Source organism: Colletotrichum phormii (genome assembly GCF_030913505.1).
Source record: "Colletotrichum phormii strain CBS 102054 chromosome Unknown BDP81scaffold_5, whole genome shotgun sequence".
In the NCBI taxonomy this organism is placed as follows: domain Eukaryota; kingdom Fungi; phylum Ascomycota; class Sordariomycetes; order Glomerellales; family Glomerellaceae; genus Colletotrichum; species Colletotrichum phormii.
Window position 1 is genome coordinate 1,631,336 of NW_026851447.1, and position 19,707 is coordinate 1,651,042.

The window sequence follows — 19,707 nt, forward strand, 5'->3', positions numbered from 1 at the left end:
TTGTGATTTCGATCCATGGTATATAAACAGGTGTAAGCCCAGGGACTTCCAAGAATGCTATGCTGAATCCCACTCTCTACACATACAAATCACCCGGTTACTTCTCTTCATTGACCCAACCCAACCGTTCTTCATACCACACACTTAGCCTCTCCAAGTCTGACTTACTCTCATCTACAGAGTAATACTCCAATCCCACCAAATTCAACCATCCACAATGGCCATCAAACTCGCCATCCGTCTGCACAACCGCTACACAGCCCTCAAGGCCAAGGCCAAGGGACTCCGTGTCAGCAGCAGCACCACCACCAAAAATGGCGGCCAGAAACAGTGCCTCTGGTGCAGGATCCTCAGACGCAAAAGCCCCGAGCCCCTCATGAACAACGCAGACATCCACGCCTGGATGTCTTCGGATGGGACCCTCTTCGAGCCGGGGATGCAAGTAACCCAAGACTTCAACGGCAACTTGAACCCCGAAGGAAGATTTTCTTTCCGTGAAGGGGCTAATAGTCGCCTCTCGGTCAGGTCAAACGCACCACCACCCTCTAGCGTCTACTCGTTCAGAACTTCTTCGTCGCGTTACTCTTCAGATGAGGCCTGCGTCGATAGCGACCACGACAATATCAACGACGATGACGACAATGACTGGACCACGATCTGCTCCGTCGATGAGGAGGCCTCCAGAATCTACTTGTTCAGAACCTCTTCGTCGCATTACTCTTCAGACGAGGCCTGCGTCGATAGCAACTGCACCAACACCACCAACGATGACGACAATGACTGGACCACGATCTGCTCCTTCGGCGAGGAAGAGGAGGAAACCTTCTACGACGCCGAAGATGGTCTCCCAAGGTCAACCAGAGACATGGTCCCGCTGCCGTCAACCTACTCCCCCTTCGCATCAGACCTCGACACTCTCCCGTCTGCGTACAACCTATGGGCGTTCTAGAAGAACAGACCCAGGGTTTCTTCAGTCCTCAAAGTCGTGGAACCTCGCATGAGCGGCGAGTGCAAATGGCGGGATGGAGTGGCCGCACAATGGACACCGTGCCGTAACTTCATCGCCTTCCCATGATCCGTCGTCTTCACCAAACTCTTCCACCTCAATTTCCTCATCCTCGTCATCTGAGATCGACTGGCGTTGAGCATCACCACCACCACCGATACCATCATCATCGTCGTCTTCCACAATGGTCGTATCAATCTTCCACTGTCGGAGAACGTCATCCTGCTTGCGGAACATGACAGAGATATCTCGTCCGACACCTGGTCCGGCCTCACTACCACTAGCGGCCAAATTCGCAACGCAGACATTCAGAAGCTGCAGATTCCACTTATGACCAGCCAGAAAGAACTTCTTCATCGTGGGAAGCAAGATCTCCGTCGTCAGTCGCTCCGCCAAGGCATCGGGTGTCTCCTTCGTGTTAAAGATAAAGTTAGGAATAGGCTGGGATCGGGAAATACGTTGGAAATCCGGGTGTGAATACCATGGCGTCCCCGGTGGAGGATCAGAAGAAGGCCATTGCCGAATGGAAAGTCTCAATGTCTTGGGGTGCGCAATCCATCTCTGACTGCCCGGCTCGATCGAGTCGTTGCTGTTGTCGTCGGCTAGGAGATCCGTCCGCATACGCCGGATGAGAGAAGCAGATATCTTCCGTAGCTCGCCTTCAATCTGACTCATGCTCTCCAACCCTTTGTACGTGTCCTCGATACTAATCTGTGACGGCACATCGCTCGCGTCCTTTACATCAGTGTCGTCGACCCCATGTAGGAGACCCCACACCCTCTCGCCGACGCCCCGTTCGGAACCAGGGCCGCCGAGAAGCTTCTCCAGTGCGTCGGGCGAAGTCTGCTCGTGTGTACGCACATCGTAGACTTTGAGTGGTGATGTCTCCCTGTCAGCATCGTCGGGTCCCAGGGGCGTCGCGAGGTACTTTTCCTCCAGCGCGCGCGACGTCTTGGAGCCGATACCGGGAACTTTTCGAACGGAGTGCGCATCCATGAACTCGGTGACCACAGCATCGTCAAATGACATCAGCGTCGTTTGGTTACGCGGCTTATTCACGCTCCCCACGAGCTTGCTAAGGAGCTTATTTGTTGATATACCAACCGAAGCCGTGAAGCCAAAGTCCTCCTCAAGCTTCATACGGAGGTGAAAGGCAAGGTGGCTCGCCAGAAGCAGGCGCACGTAGGCGGAGTTGTTGATATCTCTTATGTCGGGGATGTTCCCATATACGCAGCCCGCAACTTTGGTCAAATCACATGGAAACCCCTTTTCGGGATCCTTCTTCGAAAGGTGGAAGAATGACTCTGACAGCGAGGCCCGGTTGAGGCAGAACATGTTGTAGTCGATGATGTCTGTGACGTCTGCTCATAGTCAGCCAATGTTATCCCTCTTCAACATCTCATACTTGCAGCAGAAGCACACACACCCATGAAAATCTCATCGAACCCCAACCTCTCCGCCTTGCGATTCCACGAGTAGCCCCTCATGAACGCAAAGAGCTTTTTACTCGCATCTCGAAACGGCGTCAGATCCTCTCCCTCGATGATGACGAGATTCGGGCAGAGCCGTTTAGCTTCCGTGATGAGCATGAGCTTCTTGACCCCTTGCTTGCGAGCGACGTAATTGCACGTGGCCAAGATGTTCTTCTGCTTCACGCCCAAAGGCAGCGCCTTTAGCCGGGGGTCTCGGTTCTCACAAACTGAGGCGTAGAAGCAGTCATAGTCCTGTAAAGGGGTTCAGTTAGTTGGATTGTCACAATTTCGACGTTGAGAGCTTGAACATTGGATGTAAAGAAGGGGGCATTCCTGGACATCGTGAATTTCGGGGGTTCGACATACAAAGTGGAGTATAACACGGTCATCTCTTCGCCTGGGCGCCCGTTTTCTGGGCAACTCCATGGCTTTCTGACTCTAGCTATCACCCGCCAAAGAGCAGTCACCTTTCAGACGTGACGCACTTTTAGGGGGTGTGAGAACTCGGTGTGTGGCCCCCACCGCCTCCGGTCCTATCGGGGGTTGTTTGGTCGTCTGGGCTGGAACGGGATCAGGATCCGGGGATTGGGGGGCGTGTGGTGTCAACTGTGAACGGTGAACGGTGCGGCCTGGGCAGAAAAGCACGGGGGCGCGCGGGAGAAACGGTCGCTTATCTCACGCTCCGAGTCACCCGACCGACCCGACAGGTACGGAAAGTCCACACGACACCGGTGGCCGCTGCCGACAGGCAAGTAATTAACACCGGTAGCACCTGGCCCAGTGAGGTATGAAAAACCAAGTACGAAGTAACTACTGACTTTCCGTCGGACTTTCCACGTGTGACTCGCTGCCCATCTCACCTTCTACCTTGAACTACAACGTCCCAGAAACTGCATCGTTCCGGGCAGGCAGAGACCAAAACGACTTCCATCGCTGCAGAAGTACGAGAAGTGCATCTAGTTTCCCGCATGCGCTTCTCGGTGCTGCAGATATCTTTGAAAACACCCAGTCACATGGCCCTTGTGATGCACGTCGACTCTTACAGAAACTCTCTGAAACGGCCCTTGTCGACACCCGATCAACATGCATAGCTGATGCCAACAACTTTGCCTTGCCTACCTCGGCGCATCAAATGTCGCCCTACTTTCGGATGCCCAGATGGGCGTTTCCGAACCACTGTCACCAAAATCATTGGACGCCTTCGAACATCCCAAGCCCAAAGATACGCTCTGTCGTCCGAAATGTTCCAACCACCCGATCTCTTTCGCACTTCTTTCCAGTCTACCTACCTAAACCTTGACGCTATACACGCATCGCGCGCCCGCCGCCGAAGACGCCGCCCACACTCTCCGCCAACCACCTCACCTATTACCGCACACCTACACCCAAGTACACAACGACAAATCGCTCCAAGGCCCATCCCGAACCTATGACAACTAACCAAGACCGCCCCAAAGAAGGGAAAGGGTCCCTCTTCTACTGCACGACACCCAGTCCGCCAGCCCACCGCTTCACAAAGCGACCCTCTCCCCGATAGGGTAGCTTCTCAGAGTAAAGTGCAGTGCCCCATCCCCATCCCTCTTCCTCTTAGCCAACGAGAAGCCGTCCATCTCGCATGACAACCCGTCCGTAAGCTCACATAGCCCACACCACCTCCACTACCCTTCCCACTTCCGAACTACAGACTCCCAGCTCGTAGGTAGGGGACCTTTTCACAGGCCCCGATAGCTGGACAGACAAAGAGGGTCACGAGCAAAAAAAGTGTGGTATCTCAGGGTAGCTTCTGCGTTGGTCACTGGTAAAACTAGAAGGAGGGGGAATAGGCAGACTTGACTACCACGCCGCCGCCGCCTCGCGCGCGGATTGAAGAAGTTGAAGAATAATAAGAACCCCGCTTTCCACCATCGTCTGCTCCCTCTCTCTCGACTCCCCCCTCCTCCCTTCGTCTCATCTTCACAACCACCACAAACTTGCTACTCACAAGAACAAAAACACCAACAACATTTCACCACCAAATACCTACCGCAAACATGCAGCCCATGACCAACGCCCACACCAACGCCTGCCCCAAGTGCGGCGCCGCCACTGCCTCTACCGCAAAGACCTGCTCTTCTTGCGGCGCTGTAAGCCTCACCCTTCTAGACTTCTCATACTCGAACCCCCTCCTCATACACAATACCAATCACATCAGCTCAGCTCACGTCACCTCATCTGAACTTTCTAGCCCTTCGACCCCTCATTTTCTAGTTAATAAACATACACTGACATATGCTGCTCTACTATAGACCTGCCCTGCGTAAATCAGTCACGAAAGTCACGGTTTACTTGCCAAAATGTCACCTGACATGGGCCTGAGACTGAGAGCTGGACAAGACTTGATAGACGGAATGGGAATGAGAATAGGAACACCCTCACACTCCTTCACACGCAATGCTTGCGTTTTTGTCATTGCGCTTCAGCCAACAAACGCATGGAGTCCGGACGGGGGAGTCAAACTGAGGGATTGGTTGCAGAGAACGCTCACTCTCCTTCCGCCCAGCTTATCTCGAGATACTTACTCACCTTGGACCTCCACGGCTTCAATAAGCCCCCATCATGGACTAAATCCCGTCCACCATAGGCATGAGAACAAATCAAATGAAATAAAATACCCCCTTATGACCCTCAACCAAGCCGTAATGGTTCAATTCTACATACCCCCATTATACGCGTTCCCGTAGCATCGCCTAGTCCCTCCGCCCAAACGTTAAACAGGGCCATCCCCTTCACCAGAGGCGGGGCAGTGTAATCAACGTGACACCACTACCCAAATTTGAAAGCCACGGCTACCCTGGATCATTCACCTATACGTCTTAAAGTCGCCCATATTTAGAAGTCATTACCGTCATGTGCCGTCCTGTTGGTAAAGACAAACTAGGCAAAAGCCAGGAACTGCATACTAAGACTCCTTCCCAATCACATCACCGATATAACCCGCGTTACCTGGGCTACCTGGGCTACCTGGGCTACCTTACCTTTTCCATGGTGCGATCTCTCTTTTGGAGGTTCAGTGCCTTGCCTCTGTACAGTTTTCATCTCATCTTTTATAGCCCCTGGCACGTGAGAATGACGGCTATGACGATGTTGTCAAGAAGTTGTGACTGATGTCAGTGTGGATCAATTATGCACTGGGCACGAGGCGACAAAGACAATCGAGGCGAATGGCAAATGGACGGTTAGAGGCGGTTTGAGTTATCAAAGACCTGGATTGAGAGAATCGACAAGAGAGAAGAAAACGCAGCCAGGAAACACATGTCCATCTCCGCCATCTAAAGCTGCGAGGCGTCAAAAGAGAAAAAAACACGACAAGATTTATGATGTAGCCGGATTCATCGCAATACTACGGCCAGACGAGCCGATTCCACAGCTGAAGACCGTTGCCATACCGCCGTTCCCGAGGTTAACAAACAACTCACTGTCCATCGTCACCCAGCAGCTGCCGGCCGCGCCAGCCAACAACCGCTTTCCTCCCCAGAGACCGTGAGACATCCGTAGTAGAAATCGTTTCCCTCGCAGCTTCTCTCGTGAGGATTGCGGCTAGCTGTTGCTTCTCCCAGTCACCGTTCGGCAGGGAATGACATGGATTCAGTAAAAGACGCCCCGCAGAACCAGATACGGTAACACGCCGATCGATGTGGTGCCAGGTGGGTTATGAGACACAATGTTGAGCAAAACTCCAAATTCCGAGAACCTATGCAGGCAAATATTGCCCCCGCCTTCCAAACCGCCACCAAAAACCCTTTCTCATCCGAAAAGTTGGGAAAAGACAATGGAGGCTGGGACCTTGATGATTACAAATGGGGGTTGTGGTCGAAGAGGGAGAAAGGGTTTGGGAAGTTCGCCCATTGGGTATTTAGAGCATCAAGCACTTGTGCTTCTTGCCGCTGCTCCGGCTGCGGGAGAGCAGAGCAGCGCGCGTGGCGTGCTCGAAGACCTCGCGGACACCCTCGTTCGTCTTGGCGGAGCACTCGAGGTACTTGTAGGCGCCAATCTTCTTGCGGACCTCCTCACCCTACGAACAGAATTAGCATGCAATCGTAACGACCAGGGACACCTGAGGCCGCCGAGCATCTTGTAATGCCCGAAGCGACCCCTATCTCAGTGGGAAGATAAGCTTACCTCTTCAGGGGAGACGGGCTTTTGGCTGGTCTTACGCAGCTCTTCAATCGTCTTGGCGTCGTAGCGGAGATCCTTCTTGCAACCGACAAGAATGATGGGCAGACCCTGGCAGAAATGCAGGACCTCGGAGATCCACTATGGAAAGAAGTGCACGTGTTAGCGAAAGTTGCTTATCGAGTGCAATCATTCGACCCGAAAGGGGAGCAAAGAAAAAAAAAGTAAGCGTACCTTCTCCTGAACGTTGTCGAGGGAGTCGGGGGAGTCGACGGCGAAGCAGATCAGGATGACGTGGGAGTCGGGGTAAGAAAGGGGACGGAGACGGTCGTAATCTTCCTGGCCAGCCGTATCCCAAAGGGCCAGCTCGACGTGCTTGCCATCAACCTCGACATCGGCGACGTAGTTCTCGAAAACGGTGGGAACGTAGACCTGGATTAGTTGTCAGAATATTGCGGGATCGAAAACGGATTCTTGAATGGCGGGTGGAGCATCTCAGCCTGGCTTCGTGATGGGGGAAAACAGGAGGCGGGAGGCCGCGTCGGCGTGGGGGAAGAGGGTAATCTTACCTCAGGGAAGGTACCCTTGGAGAAGACACTATTAAACTGGTCAGCATGATGGAGTCTTTGATGATGAGAGGTTGCCGGTCTATGATTTTGTTTTTTTTCGGCGATGCGATGATGCAGGATTGGTTGTCGCTGGGGCCCAGGCGACAGCGGAGAGGAAGGCAGACAGACGACAGAGAGCGGGAGGGAGAGACGGGTCAATACTCACATCAACAAGCAGGTTTTACCGCAGGCACCGTCGCCGACGATGACGAGCTTACGGCGGATCTCGGCCATGATGTCTGTATTGGATGTGGAAGTAAGAAAGTGAGCGAGCGATGGAGATCGGATTGAGTTGCGGTCGGTTGAGGAGGTTGAGCTTGTTGGCGGAGACGAGGAAGATGGAGAAGGAAGAGCTGCGTCGGAAGGGGGAATCTGAAGGTGGAAGAGAATGGGATGGGTAGAAGTAAGGTAAGGTCACAGTAGTACCTTACGGGTGGAGTTCACTTGACGACGACGCGGGTGCAAAGCAATGGAACAGCAGGGCAGGTTTGTGTTGGGGGGTGTGTGTCTGGTGTGGTGGTGGTGGTGGTGGTGGTGGTGGTGGTAGTAGTGCTGGGTGGACGGGTGGTGGACGAGTGTGGTGTCAGAAGAGGCGGGAGTGAAGGTGAAAAAAAAAAGAAGGGAGCCAGCCGGGCCAGCAAGAGCGAGCGGGAAGACCTGGCAATGGCTGCTGCAGTGGGAAATGGGGGGGAGGGGAAAGGGAGACAAAGATTTGGGTGGAGGACAGGCCAGTGGACAGGGTGCAGGCGCAGACGCAGGCGCAGACGCAGGCGCAGACAAGCCTAGTTGACTGCGTAAAACAGAGGCGACTAGGGGGAACGAGGTTCTCCGTACGGCCCAGGTACCTTAGCCTTTAGGCAGGGTAAGGTACCTCGTAGGGAGGTGCAGGTGCAGACAGATGGATGCAGGACAGGACGGGACGGGGTGAGATGGTCTGGGCTTGTTTATGGCCGTGACTTTGTGGACTTTTGTTTCCCGTGTCATCTGGAGACACACATACACACACAATCACTAGATGCTGTAGAAGATGACGGGGATAGAGAGACAGGAAGAGAACAGCACGGAATAGGGGTGCCAGATACATTAGGCAAGTGAGGCAGTGATGGAGTGAGCACAGGCAGAGAGCATGATAGAAGCAAGCATATTGCAGTAACAGGCGTTATTGACGTATCTCGGATAGCAACTTGGGTCGTCGGTACCTGTTGATAGTGAGATGAGGCGGGAGTATCTTCACCTCAAGGTAAGAAGAGATGCGGAGTATCAAGTGTTGTTGTGCTGATAGCGTGTCTCCCGATACCCAAGGTAAGGTATCTAACAGAGCAGGTAGAGCAGGTACTTGTCTCTCTGCCAGGCGCATGTATATATCTGGTGTGTGTGTCGTAATTCGGTCACTGGTGGTGTGTGTTTCCCAGCTGAATATTTGAATTGAGGATACGGTAACGGTGACGGTGGATGGGGCCGGGGAACTGGATGGATCTCTCTGCTCCTCTCTACTCCGTACCTCTCTCTCTCACTCTGACAGTCTGACCTCTGTGTCTCTCACTCTGCTGATTGTTGACCTCAGTCCTCAGTCTGACTGGTTTGTTTGACCGATGACTGGGCTGGCATTCTGGCACTCTGGCTGCTGGCACTGGCAAAGGGGCGAGACTGCAACGGGGCTGTCCGACCAGTGAATCCAATGTGATGAGAGGGAGCCGGGACTGTTGCCGCGTCCTTGTTTTTTCCTTACCTGCCTACCCTGTAAGTTTTGACGAAGCAGGTATCTTTTGGCTGTGGTCTCCATATAACCAGTACTTGTTTTTCGCTGGTTGGCAGGTGAGTGCGCGTGTGTCCTTATTATTAAGGTACAGAATCAAGTCCTGAGGCAGCGACATAAGGCGAATTGAATTGCAGGTTGGAAGGAAGGGGCCGTTACGGATACAGGGGGCGGGGTGGCTTTTGGGGGGCTCCCTCACCTCGGTGTCTTTCAATTGGGTGGCGACTTTTACTACTGCGCCGTCGTCGGGCCCCCTGTCTTGCTGGCCTTGTGGGAATCTCGTGCGCTGAACCACACCTGCCAACTGCCTTACAGCAAGGTACCTCACTGTCTCTGGCACCTGTACTGCTTCAATGACGTGACGTATGGAAGGAGGATTCATCAAAACTCCTGACGATGCTGACCGATCCGCCAAATGACAGGAAATGGTACTGCATATATCGGCAGGCAGGAGAGACAGCTACTATGCTTGCGTGCCTCTGTCAGATCTGCTGCGTTGGCAGGCAGGTACTTGAGGTAGGCAGGAGGACCAGTTGCGGAGAGCGGTGGGTGACAGATGTGGAAGCCGAGAGTGATGCGATAAGGATAAGGCAGGGTAGCTGCGTCGATAGTGGTTGATCTGCAACGTCAATGTTTGGTAGCCCAGGTGTTCCAGGTTGCCAGACAACAACAAGACCATTCGCGATCAAGGGAATCGGTGACGAACAAAGCCTTCTCATTAAGTGCCGAGCTGACTGGCCTTGCCTATCCATCGTGCCATCCTCCAATCCGCGAATGGCCCCCGGTTTCTCCTCCGTCTGTTGTCGTCCTTGCCTGAGAGCAAAACCAGGTCTCATCCTCTCGTAAGGTACGGGTAGGCATCGTCGGCTTGCAGCCCCGTCGGTCCTATTCCTTACAATATCAAGGACTCTTCATCCCTTCAGGCACGGGTCCAGGCACAGGTCCAAAGACACACCAAGCAGCAGCCATCGATACACCAGCGACGTCTGGTCCTGCAAGTGTCAGCCTCGCCCGTGGCATCCCGCCGGTAGGTTCTTTGTCGTCCTATACCTTTGACATAAACCCCTTTTGCGCTGATGTACTACTTAGACCCAAGTATGAACACCTCGACCAAATCCATCTCGGGGAATCGGCCAAAATCGCTATCCCCAGGGTCCAAGCTTGGGCTGAAACCCGTTGTGCAGTGGCCAAGTCAGATTATCATTCACATATCCGCCGTCATAAGAAGAGTTGACCACGGACAAGCCAACAGTTGCCAGTCTCGTCGACGAGAAGCAGTTGGACGAGCAGGCTAAGACTTGCCAGCATCCGCCGCCTCAGCCAGGGAACTGCTCTTTTGCTGACTCCTGATGGAGCCAAACTAACGGACTAGGTACCTCTTAGTCTGACCTTCCCATCCGCGGTGAGGTGAGGCGAAGCCACATGCACTCGACACCAAGACGCCCTAGGTACAGTCATGCTTCTATTCCACTGATTCAGGACTCTTGCGGTCAAGATTACCGGGACCAGCACAGCCGACACAACCTCTTGATAACGATACGTTGCCCTGCGCAATCCTCTGGTGCGTGCTGGATCTGGCAAGTCTTAGCCTGCACAAGCTCCAAGCTATCCCTCCACACTCTGCGACCATTCGTGCATATGCGCCCACAAGGACAGGTACGTGGCGGAGAAGATGATTGTTGATCGGAACCATATCTCTGTCCGTCGTGTTGCGGTACCGAGATTCTTAACGCCGACCGCACATTGAGCATGACCCATGTGACCGAGGAGACCGTCTTCTTGCCCAAACCAGTCACTCTGTCAGTTGTTCTCTCAGCATTCTCGGCATTGCTGTCTTTTTCGGGTATTTCTCATTCTTCCAGAAAGCCTTCAATAGAAGGAATACGAAGGAGGCACGGAGGCTAGAGAGAGCCGGTGTCCGGCTTTTGTTGTCACCCGCGTGCGTATCCGTAGGTACCTCGGGATGACGCCTTGGTGGATGCTGCTTGCGCCGCAGCTCGAGGCGGTACAAACTTCATAGTCCTGGATCTAGGACTCAATCCCTGCCACTACTCCGTACACCTCAAAATTCACAGTGCCTTGCTGCCAGGGACTGTGCGTCGGGGTTGGACGCTCGGCTCCTGAGCCGCTGCGCGCCTGTGAGTTCACTAACTGACCGCGACTCTGAATCCTAACCAACGGCACTAATAACAGCTTCCGCCAGCTGACGACCAAAAATATGGAATACGGGGAGGGAGCAGCCGCACCATCTTCAGGAAGGAAACAGAGCAAGACATTTGAAAGGGTGTGCATATGTCTCGGTCACCAACCACCTTGAAACTCTTGTCCAGCCTTGAACCCCAAGATCTGGGAAATAAGGGGTCTAGCGATCAACCAACCTTCGGCACCGTTGTTGTACGTTCTGGTAGCCATGTCCCCCAACAGTGTTGGTTTGAATGTTGAGCGACCAAGATTGTACCGACAGAGACCGAGGTGAACGATTTTCTTAGTCAAGTCAAAAGCAACCATCTACTGGCTCAACCGGCAGCTTTGGATAACGATTTAACAAGCCACTCTGATTCGTCATCCGCATCTTCCCTTTCCCATGGCTATTCTGGGACATGGCGCATGAGGGATCATCGTAGGTGCTGCATGATGGCATCGTTAGCCTTGGGTGGGGCTCGGACGACGGTCATCGTCGCAGCGCAGTGCTGCCGCTTGGTGCAGGGAGATTGCAATAATTGATATTTGCAAATCGTCCTCGTTCTCTCTTTCGTCAACACCCGAGAAGCCGTGTGGTTTATACTTTGTTGCCGGAGCAAGCGCCGGCAATGAGCATGCGCATCAGAACTATCTCACCTTGTTAATGTCACCCAGCCAAGTCACACTGGATAGCGGATACTTACCGCCATCTCCCCTGGGACCGGGGGATGTGAGGTTTGTTCATTCATCCGTCCATTGCAAGCTTGGCACCGACACAATGGGATGGTCTTTCGCTTCCAAGTTCCAGGGCAGCTGTCATGTGGCCCCTGCGCTGCATCGTGGTCCGGCATATCTGATTATCCGTACCGCTCCAGCGACCCACCCAGACCCCGGTCCGTAGGTAGCTGCAGGGGCCGTTGAAGCTCCCGACCCGTCTGAAATTTCCAAATCGCCAATTCAAGGACGTCGACGACAGACCACCGCGGCTCCAGCTTCGCCGACGCCTCACACCCACCCCCGAACCCGCTACCGAACCGGCCGCTATTCCGACGACGGATTCGACAGGTCGATCGAAAGATTACCAAACCCCCCGAAACCCCTTCCCAATTGGCCGGGAGCCATATCCGCCAACGATGCAGAGACTCGTCAAGCGCACGGTGCAGGCTGAGAAGCAGGTCGCCCGGCGCATGAAGAAGCGCGCCCGCAGCGAGGGTGGTGCCGAAAAAGCCCAGCGCTTCAGGGACCAGAAGAACCAGCTCACGGAGCTCAACAAGGACATCAAGACGGCCCGCCTCGCCCGTCAAGAGAAATGGGACCTCGGCCCCCTGGCCCCGCGTCGTGATATGTTTGAGAGCTACGGAGCTCTTCAGACAAATCGCCAGGGCCGTTCGACGCCCCTCAAGCCTGACGAGATCGAGGCACGGTGCGAATGGGCCGGCGGAAGTCAGTACCTCAATCTCGCCGTCAAGGACCGCGTTGTGCTTCTCGAGGGCCCCGAAAAGGGCAAGATTGACCGTATTGCGAGCATCAACCTCGAGTACGGCACCGTCCAATTGGAGGAGGTTGGAAAGGTGAGCCTTCAAACTGATTTCTGCTCGAGCAGGGCAACAAGAAATGCTATAGAGAGAGAAGTTCGAAGCTAACCAACTGCCTATCAGGTCACCGTCCACGTCCCCGAATCCTTCCAGAACCTCCTCGACGCCCCCACAACACAAAACACATCAATGAACATCCCCATCTCCGCGGTCCGCCTCGTCCACCCCATCGTCGATCCCGCAACCGGCGTAGCCCGCGACGTCGTCATCCGCCAGCTCGCCCGTGGCCCCGTAAAGTGGTCCCGCACCACCGGCTGGCGCGCCTGGACCCGCTACATCCCCGGCGCCAACATCGCCATCCCCTGGCCCGAACGCGAGGCCGAGGTCCGCGAGGACCAGCCCGGCGACACCCTCCGCCTCGACGCCGAGACCGCCACCTTTGTGCCCACTCTCCTCTCCCCGCCCATGCCGGCCTCCGTCATCGACGAGCTCCGCAACAAGTACTCCCGCTTCCGTACCCGCCACGAGGACGAATACATCCTGCGCAAGGAGGCCGAGGAGGCCGAGAAGAAGGCCCTCAAGAAGGCGTCGGCTGATGCGCTTGCTTCCATGCGCACGCCGCTGCAGGAGCTCAACCGCGAGCTGCGCGATGCCCGTCGCGCGCGCGGCAAGCCCGAGTTGTCTACGGACATGCTCGAGAGGATTGGCGAGATTATGGCGAGGAACAAGGCTACTGTTCAAGGGGACAAGTCCGCGTGGAACGTGCCTACGCCCAAGTTGTTTGAGTCCAAGACGGCAGCGGCGGAGGCGGCGGCGGCGACAGAAGCACCAAAGGAGACTGAGAGTCATCCTCCACCTCAATAAAGGGGTAATCGACCTTCACGAGAAGAGGGGGGGATAAAATCAGGCGAGAGGCCAGGGAGATTATAACATGTATGAATAGCCATAAGAGTTGTATTTATAACAAAGTTGCGGCATGATACGTTCGGTCTAGGGCGATGGTCAAGTGAGGCAAACATGTCAGTCCCGTGGGAGTTCCAATTCAACTGTCGTCTTGACTCTCGGATACCAAGCTTGGCCAAGGTGTTCATGATTATGTCTCGCGGTCTAAATTTCTTCTACAGCATATTCCAAGCCTGTATCACCAGACCTTTCTGTCTTTCTTCCTGTCCTGTCCTTCCTATCCTTCCTGTCCTGTACCTTCTTGTCCTTCATCCTGTCCTGCTACTTACTCTCAATGCCTAATTCCCTCGCTGTTGCGAGCTGGGATGATCTGAACCGCCACCCGCCTGCCCCCCGCGGGCTACAATCTCAACCCAAATTCAATGTCGACTGGGCTGCTTCCGAGCCAAAGCCATAATCTCTTGGCACGGTCAAGAGACCACTGAAAAAAGGTCTAGGAATGTTAACAGAGAACATCTTGAAAGGGGAATGTACTAACCGAGCCATAAGCGGACAACAGCGCAGCCATACAAGCCTGTGCCGCCTACTCAAGGATCCGGCGTAGCCACGTCCGCTTATTGATCTCCTTGACAATCCGCTGCTCAGTACCTGCGGCGTCGGTGCGGAGCCCATTGAATCCAATGCGCAGTTCGGTTTGGATGATGCTGGCAAGGCCAGTAAGATTGGGGTCAGGGGTCGGATCACTCTCATCCGATGAGGTTCAGATTCCCAGGATCGGGTCGAGTGGAGGATATGGAGAAGGGATGCCTGGTGTCGAGAGGAAGAAGTGAGGGAGGCGGCCGGTTCATCGCTCCCGGGCCCCGGAGTTGTGAAGATCTGGTTCTGGTCAGCTATTGGTAAAGCGAGAAGAAAAAGGAAGACAAACTCTAGTAAATGATTTCATAATGATATTGAGTAAATGTATTGTTAACCTGGAAGTGAAGTACGTATTCGGTAGTTGTGGGGGATTGGGCTCAGGTCGGTCGTGGTCGTGGTCGTGGAGGAAGTTTGGAGTTAAGACTTAAGGTTAGGGAGTAGTGATAGGTGTTTATATAGATATCAGACCGGTGGCAGGATAGGATAAAGGACAGGAAGAAACAGAGGAAGGTAGCAGACACAGCGATGGAATTAATCATCGAGAGTAGCGTCACAATACCATTAGCCAGTACAATGACATGAAGAATGCTATGAATACATTTGCACCTGACCTGACAAGCAAGGCTCTCGTGCTCATGACCCCAGCAACGTCAACTTCTGAAAGACACTTAGCGCAGGCGGCTCCAGCTTCTTCGTCCTCGCTTCAAGGTGCTCCTGGAACACGGCATCCCCGCCAGAAGCAAGGTACGTCTCCCCATCAAGCCCGACAACGACACCGCCTTCTTGCTCAGTCTCCTTGACGGCAAACACCTCGCGCACAGCAGCCTTGCAGCCCTCAACAACCTCGGCCACGAGAACCTCCACAGCCCTCGCGCGCTCCGTCATACCCCTTCTCACAAGCGCAAACACAAGCCTTCCAACCTCGTCCTTCGCACCGCCCTCGACGCGCTCCACCAGCCGCCGGACGCTGTTGACGAGGTACTCCTCCTCATAGACCGTTCCCTTCCTACCCCTTGCGCGCTTCTTCTCCTCGCGCTTGCGGTTCTTGGACGTTGCGCGCGAGACGCCTGTCCCGGCCGTCCCGATACTGCCCTCTTTACCAGTGTACCGCGTGAACAGACTCGCAGAGGTACTCACACGCGAGGTAGCGACGGAGACATCATCAGGGATATCGACACCCGTGCCGCCGGGCCGCTCCCCCTCGTAGAACGCGAGCGGATCCTCTGCTGCCTTTCGACGGAGTTCCGCGATGCGGGGAACCTGCGCCAGAAGCTGGGCTTTACAGTCCGCGAGGAACTCCGTGCTGCTACTCAGGGCCTCGACGAGGCCGGTGTCGAAGACGGTTGGCAGCAAGTCTGCGCGGCGATCGCGTGCGATGAGGCGGAGGGCCTCGGCGAAGTGGTAGCCCTTGCAGAGGCATTTCACGGCCGTCTCGAGGGAGGCGAGGTAGTCTGCGTGGATCGTCGCCGCGGCGGCGTAATCTTTGCCTTCCCAGAGGGCGTCGGCGAGGGACGAGGCTAGCTCTGTGAGGGCGTCGTCCGACGGCGGCGGGGATTGTTGTTGTGATGCGAAGAGGGATTCGCGCCAGCATGTTACGCCGGCTGCGCGGTAGCAGCTGGTGGCTTTGGCAAAGTTTTGCAGTGTCTCGTAGGCGAGGCCGGCGTCGCGGTATTTGGAGTTGGATTCGAGGTAGCTCGCATACAGCCCCGTGAGGGCCTGGTGGCGCGCCTGGTCGTAACGGTAGAGGCCGAGGGCGTCCTGGTAGAGCGCGTGCTTGGTGGTGTAACCGCACAACTCGTCAAAGGCGTCGAGGGCCTTGAGGTGCAGCAGGGCTTTGGCCCTGCGGTCGAGGTGGTCGTCAATCTCGAACTTGCGGCGTAGGTCGGGGAGGTTGTGCAGGTTCTGGATGAAGGTGAGGTACTCCCTCGGATCGCGCTGGGACTGCTGGGCGACGAGGAGGGCGAGGTCGAGGTTGTAGAGGCCGAGGGCGTTGTCGTAGAGGCGGTTGACGTCGACGAGGAAGCAGATGTGCTCGACGGCCTTTTCGGCGAGTTTCTCGTCCTCCTGCATGAGTTCCGCGACGAGGGTGAGGCCGTCTTCGAGGGCGGGCGGGACCTTGCAGACGTGGGCGGTGATGATGTTTTGCAAGTTTGTGCTCTTCTTGGTCTGGAGGCTCTTGAGGATGGCGTCGCAGATCTTGTTGACTTTGGACTTGGGGGAGGCGTCGGCTGGCGCTGGCGTCTCTGTTGAGGGCTCGAATGATCTCGCGGAGCGCTTTGTGTCCTTGTACATTGTCTGTGTGACGTCCTCGTCCCTGGATCGAGTTAGATTTGTTTCCAAAAGTTAGAAGAGAAGAGTGACCTACCGGAGAGACGACAGGAACAGGTCAATGTAGGAAATATCCTTAAGCTGGTCGAGGAACAGACCGACATTGGACAGGAACTGGCTCGGCTGGTGATCGTAGAGGATGTTCATGTCCACCCTCTGCGTACGGCCAAAGGCGAAAGCCCTGCCGTAGTTCTTCTCGTCTACGAGCTGCCTGATGCCCGCAACGACCATGGCGCGGGGGAAGATGGTTTCGAGGTTACCTCTCGGCATCTGGAGGACCAAGTTCATGTTGGTCGGAGTGGCCGTCACGAGGCGGGCGCCGCGCTCGATGCTGCGGCATCTCTCGTCGATCTCTGGATCATCTCCAGGGACTTCCATCTCTGTGGAAAGGGGGTTAATGTCTCTGAACCTGACGTCTTCGGTATGGAATAGGGGTACACTAACCTTCAGGGTCTACCAGATGAACGAACTTGACAAAGTGGTTGTTGGTCGTGAAAATGATATGCGCAGGGGTGACGACAAAAGAGGTACAGTTCTTCGCCAGTTGTTTCGAGTTGACGTAGAGGTGGCCGTTCCTCGTCATCCCAATCCTGACACTGCGCCCGTTGATATTGTGCAGCTCGCACCACGGCAGCTGCATCGACAGCTGAGTTTCCAACAGCAGCTCGGGGGCTTGGGTACCAGTAACCGAATACAGCTTTCCAGAGCGGTCTTGGGCACAGGCCTCAACCCCGGAGTCGCCCTCACGGCTGAACAGCGACGAGATGGTCTCCGTCGGTCTAAGCTGAGTGACCCCTGAAGCGCTGATGGAGCTTGCCTCGATCGTGTAGCTCTCGAGCTTCAGGCCTCCGTCAGAGACGAGGACGCGGCACTCGGCGGCACCAGAGAAGGCAACCTGCAAAGGCACCCGGGTTTGGGCGTCCGCCTCGAACGCGATCTTGGCCCGGAGCGTGGGCTTGACTGACCGCTCCCCCTTTGTCTGCCATTCGTACACGTCCAGCCCCTTTCGGTGCAACACAGCCATGAGCTTGTTGCTTGGGTCAAAGACGACTTCCAGGACGCTGCTAGGGAACTCGACTTCGAAGAGGGCCATGGGTGGAGGCACCTGAGCCGTTCGGAAGGGCGTGAGCTTGAGAGTTTGTCCGTCGATAACTGCGACGGCTCCGTGGTCATGGGGAGGGCTGAGGGATCCGCGGGAGACGGTGAAGATGTACTCGGCTACGTTCACGATAGCTATAACCTAGTCAGTAAAACATCGTCTGGGTGTTAAAAACCGGCCAGGGAACTTACATGTGGTGGCAGCGACGAAACGCAGCGGCTTCTCAGGATGCCACGCCAACCCAGCAAACGCTGATGCCAGCGGGATCTCTTGTTTGAGATACCAGTGATAGTTGCCCGTCGTCCACAGCTGTATCCGATCACTCAGAATCACAGCCAAGACAGTCGAATCCGAGTTCCACTCTAACCGGATCTTCTCGTGTGCGCTCAGGGGCCCATCGGCAGACCGCAGCGTAAACTGCCCGTGCCGCAGCCCATTTCGCTCAAAGAAGACGACGTCGGTACGGTCCTCGAACCTCTGGATACCCGCAATCAGGTTTCCAGACGGCCTCCAGCTCAACCCGCCCTCGAGGTGGTCCACAGGCTCACTGACGCTGTCGAGCACGCCCTCGCGAGAGTACACCCTCACAACCCGCCTCGCGCCGCCAGCAATAGAGTTGACGGCAACGTACGCGCCATCTCCTCGCCAGCTGACAGCCGCGGTGCCGTCCTCGTTGATACTCGGCAGGCCCTCGTCGACCTTTTCAGGGATTGTCGGGTCGCGCATCGCCTTGGCGCCTTTGCCCTGGAACTGGGTCTCCTTCTTTCCCCAGCCGACGGATACGTGCTTGGAGAGCTTCAGGTCGTCGGCCGTCATGACCACGTCGGCGATAGGGTCGAACGTGCGGCCCATGAAGACGGCGTTGCCTTCCTTGGTCACGACGACGAGGAGCTCCTCGTCCGGGGACCACCGCGCGGCGGCGATGCCGGCGTCGATGGACCCCACGATCTCGATCTGAACGTCGACACCGTCATCGTCCTCTTGGATGGTCACGATGTCACCTCCCTCGAGGATCACGCAGGTGGTGAGGGTGTCGCTGAAGTGGTGGAGGCTGACGACCCTGTCCGCGGGTAGGTCTGGGCTGGGACTCGGTGCATCCCAGCTTGTGACTGTGTGTGATTTACTATGAGAACAATGTCAGACAGAGTCACTTCAGACTGTTTGAGTTTCTTCGGTATGTGAGAGCTTATAGCGCGTTCAAGCCACACCACGAGAAAGAGAGATATGTACCCCGTCCCAGGGTCAGAATAACCTCACAACTAGGACGTGATATCAGACCGAGCCAAAATCCAGGAAACGACCAGATGACATGGGGGCAACAAGTATTACAAAACAAGTAACATGAAAAGAGCAACAGCGAAACAGGGTATACAACAACACCAGTAGTGAACAAATTCAAGGGGTAAATAAAAAATGGCGCCACACATTTGTTGCTGGTGGTGGTGGTGGTCCGACAGCCTCACCAGCTCAATAGTGGCTTTCGCCTCCGTCGGCCCAGTCGTGCAGAGAAGCTCGTCTTTGGCGGGGTCCCAGCAGCAGGCGGTCACCGCCGAGGGGTCGACCTCTTGCTGCTGCTGCTGCTGCTGCTGCTGCTGCTGCTGCTCCCAAGCGCTGAATCGGATGTTGCGCAAGTTGCGCATCTTGGCTCTCTTTCTCTGGAGCGCTGCAAGCTCCTTAACGCATGAAAAAAGGTAACCTTGGTCGGGAGGAGCGGTTTGCGTTTGCCCGGGTTCGAGTTCGGGGTGTTACGCTCTACTTCGGTCGCGAGGAAGCTGTGAGTCGTAATGCAAGCCGTCCTGTTCGTCACTGCAACTTTTTTTTTTCTCCTTCTCTCACTCTTGGGCTCAGGTTCCCGCTTGGAAAAATCTCAATGCGACCAAAGCCCAGCCAGCCAGTCCGCCCTACGAAAGGCGGGACGAGGCGGCGGCGGCGGCGGAGGGGTAACTTGGACCCCGCCAAGGTACCGATGTACCTGACGGCGCCGGGTAAGGTACATCCATCCATCCACCTCATCCCGTCACAGCCCACCCT

At 55.4% G+C, this 19,707-nt stretch overlaps 5 protein-coding genes across 5 annotated transcripts; 2 read left to right on the plus strand and 3 right to left on the minus strand.

The window, feature by feature from the left end:
- Window positions 1-217: 217 nt before the first annotated feature.
- On the plus strand, window positions 218-949 carry BDP81DRAFT_391797 (uncharacterized protein; the record flags this gene model as incomplete). Its single annotated transcript, XM_060587593.1, has 1 exon — window positions 218-949. The coding sequence occupies one exon, from the start codon at window positions 218-220 to the stop codon at window positions 947-949; it is 732 nt and encodes a 243-aa protein (XP_060448335.1).
- A 21-nt stretch (window positions 950-970) lies between these two features.
- BDP81DRAFT_459117 (impB/mucB/samB family protein) lies at window positions 971-2,904 on the minus strand (the record flags this gene model as incomplete). Its single annotated transcript, XM_060593502.1, has 3 exons — window positions 971-2,367; window positions 2,433-2,730; window positions 2,845-2,904. 3 exons carry the CDS (start codon window positions 2,902-2,904, stop codon window positions 971-973), a joined length of 1,755 nt encoding a protein of 584 aa, XP_060448336.1.
- Window positions 2,905-6,370: 3,466 nt separating this feature from the next.
- BDP81DRAFT_313280 (ras family protein) lies at window positions 6,371-7,472 on the minus strand (the record flags this gene model as incomplete). Its single annotated transcript, XM_060583879.1, has 5 exons — window positions 6,371-6,529; window positions 6,637-6,771; window positions 6,865-7,062; window positions 7,200-7,227; window positions 7,405-7,472. The coding sequence occupies 5 exons, from the start codon at window positions 7,470-7,472 to the stop codon at window positions 6,371-6,373; spliced, it is 588 nt and encodes a 195-aa protein (XP_060448337.1).
- Window positions 7,473-12,143: 4,671 nt separating this feature from the next.
- BDP81DRAFT_369632 (KOW domain-containing protein) lies at window positions 12,144-13,574 on the plus strand (the record flags this gene model as incomplete). Its single annotated transcript, XM_060586592.1, has 2 exons — window positions 12,144-12,746; window positions 12,834-13,574. Exons 1-2 carry the CDS (start codon window positions 12,309-12,311, stop codon window positions 13,572-13,574), a joined length of 1,179 nt encoding a protein of 392 aa, XP_060448338.1. The 5' UTR covers window positions 12,144-12,308.
- A 1,308-nt stretch (window positions 13,575-14,882) lies between these two features.
- On the minus strand, window positions 14,883-19,316 carry BDP81DRAFT_459120 (IKI3 family protein; the record flags this gene model as incomplete). Its single annotated transcript, XM_060593503.1, has 5 exons — window positions 14,883-16,563; window positions 16,615-16,957; window positions 17,022-17,810; window positions 17,868-18,799; window positions 19,102-19,316. The coding sequence occupies 5 exons, from the start codon at window positions 19,314-19,316 to the stop codon at window positions 14,883-14,885; spliced, it is 3,960 nt and encodes a 1,319-aa protein (XP_060448339.1).
- Window positions 19,317-19,707: the final 391 nt, after the last annotated feature.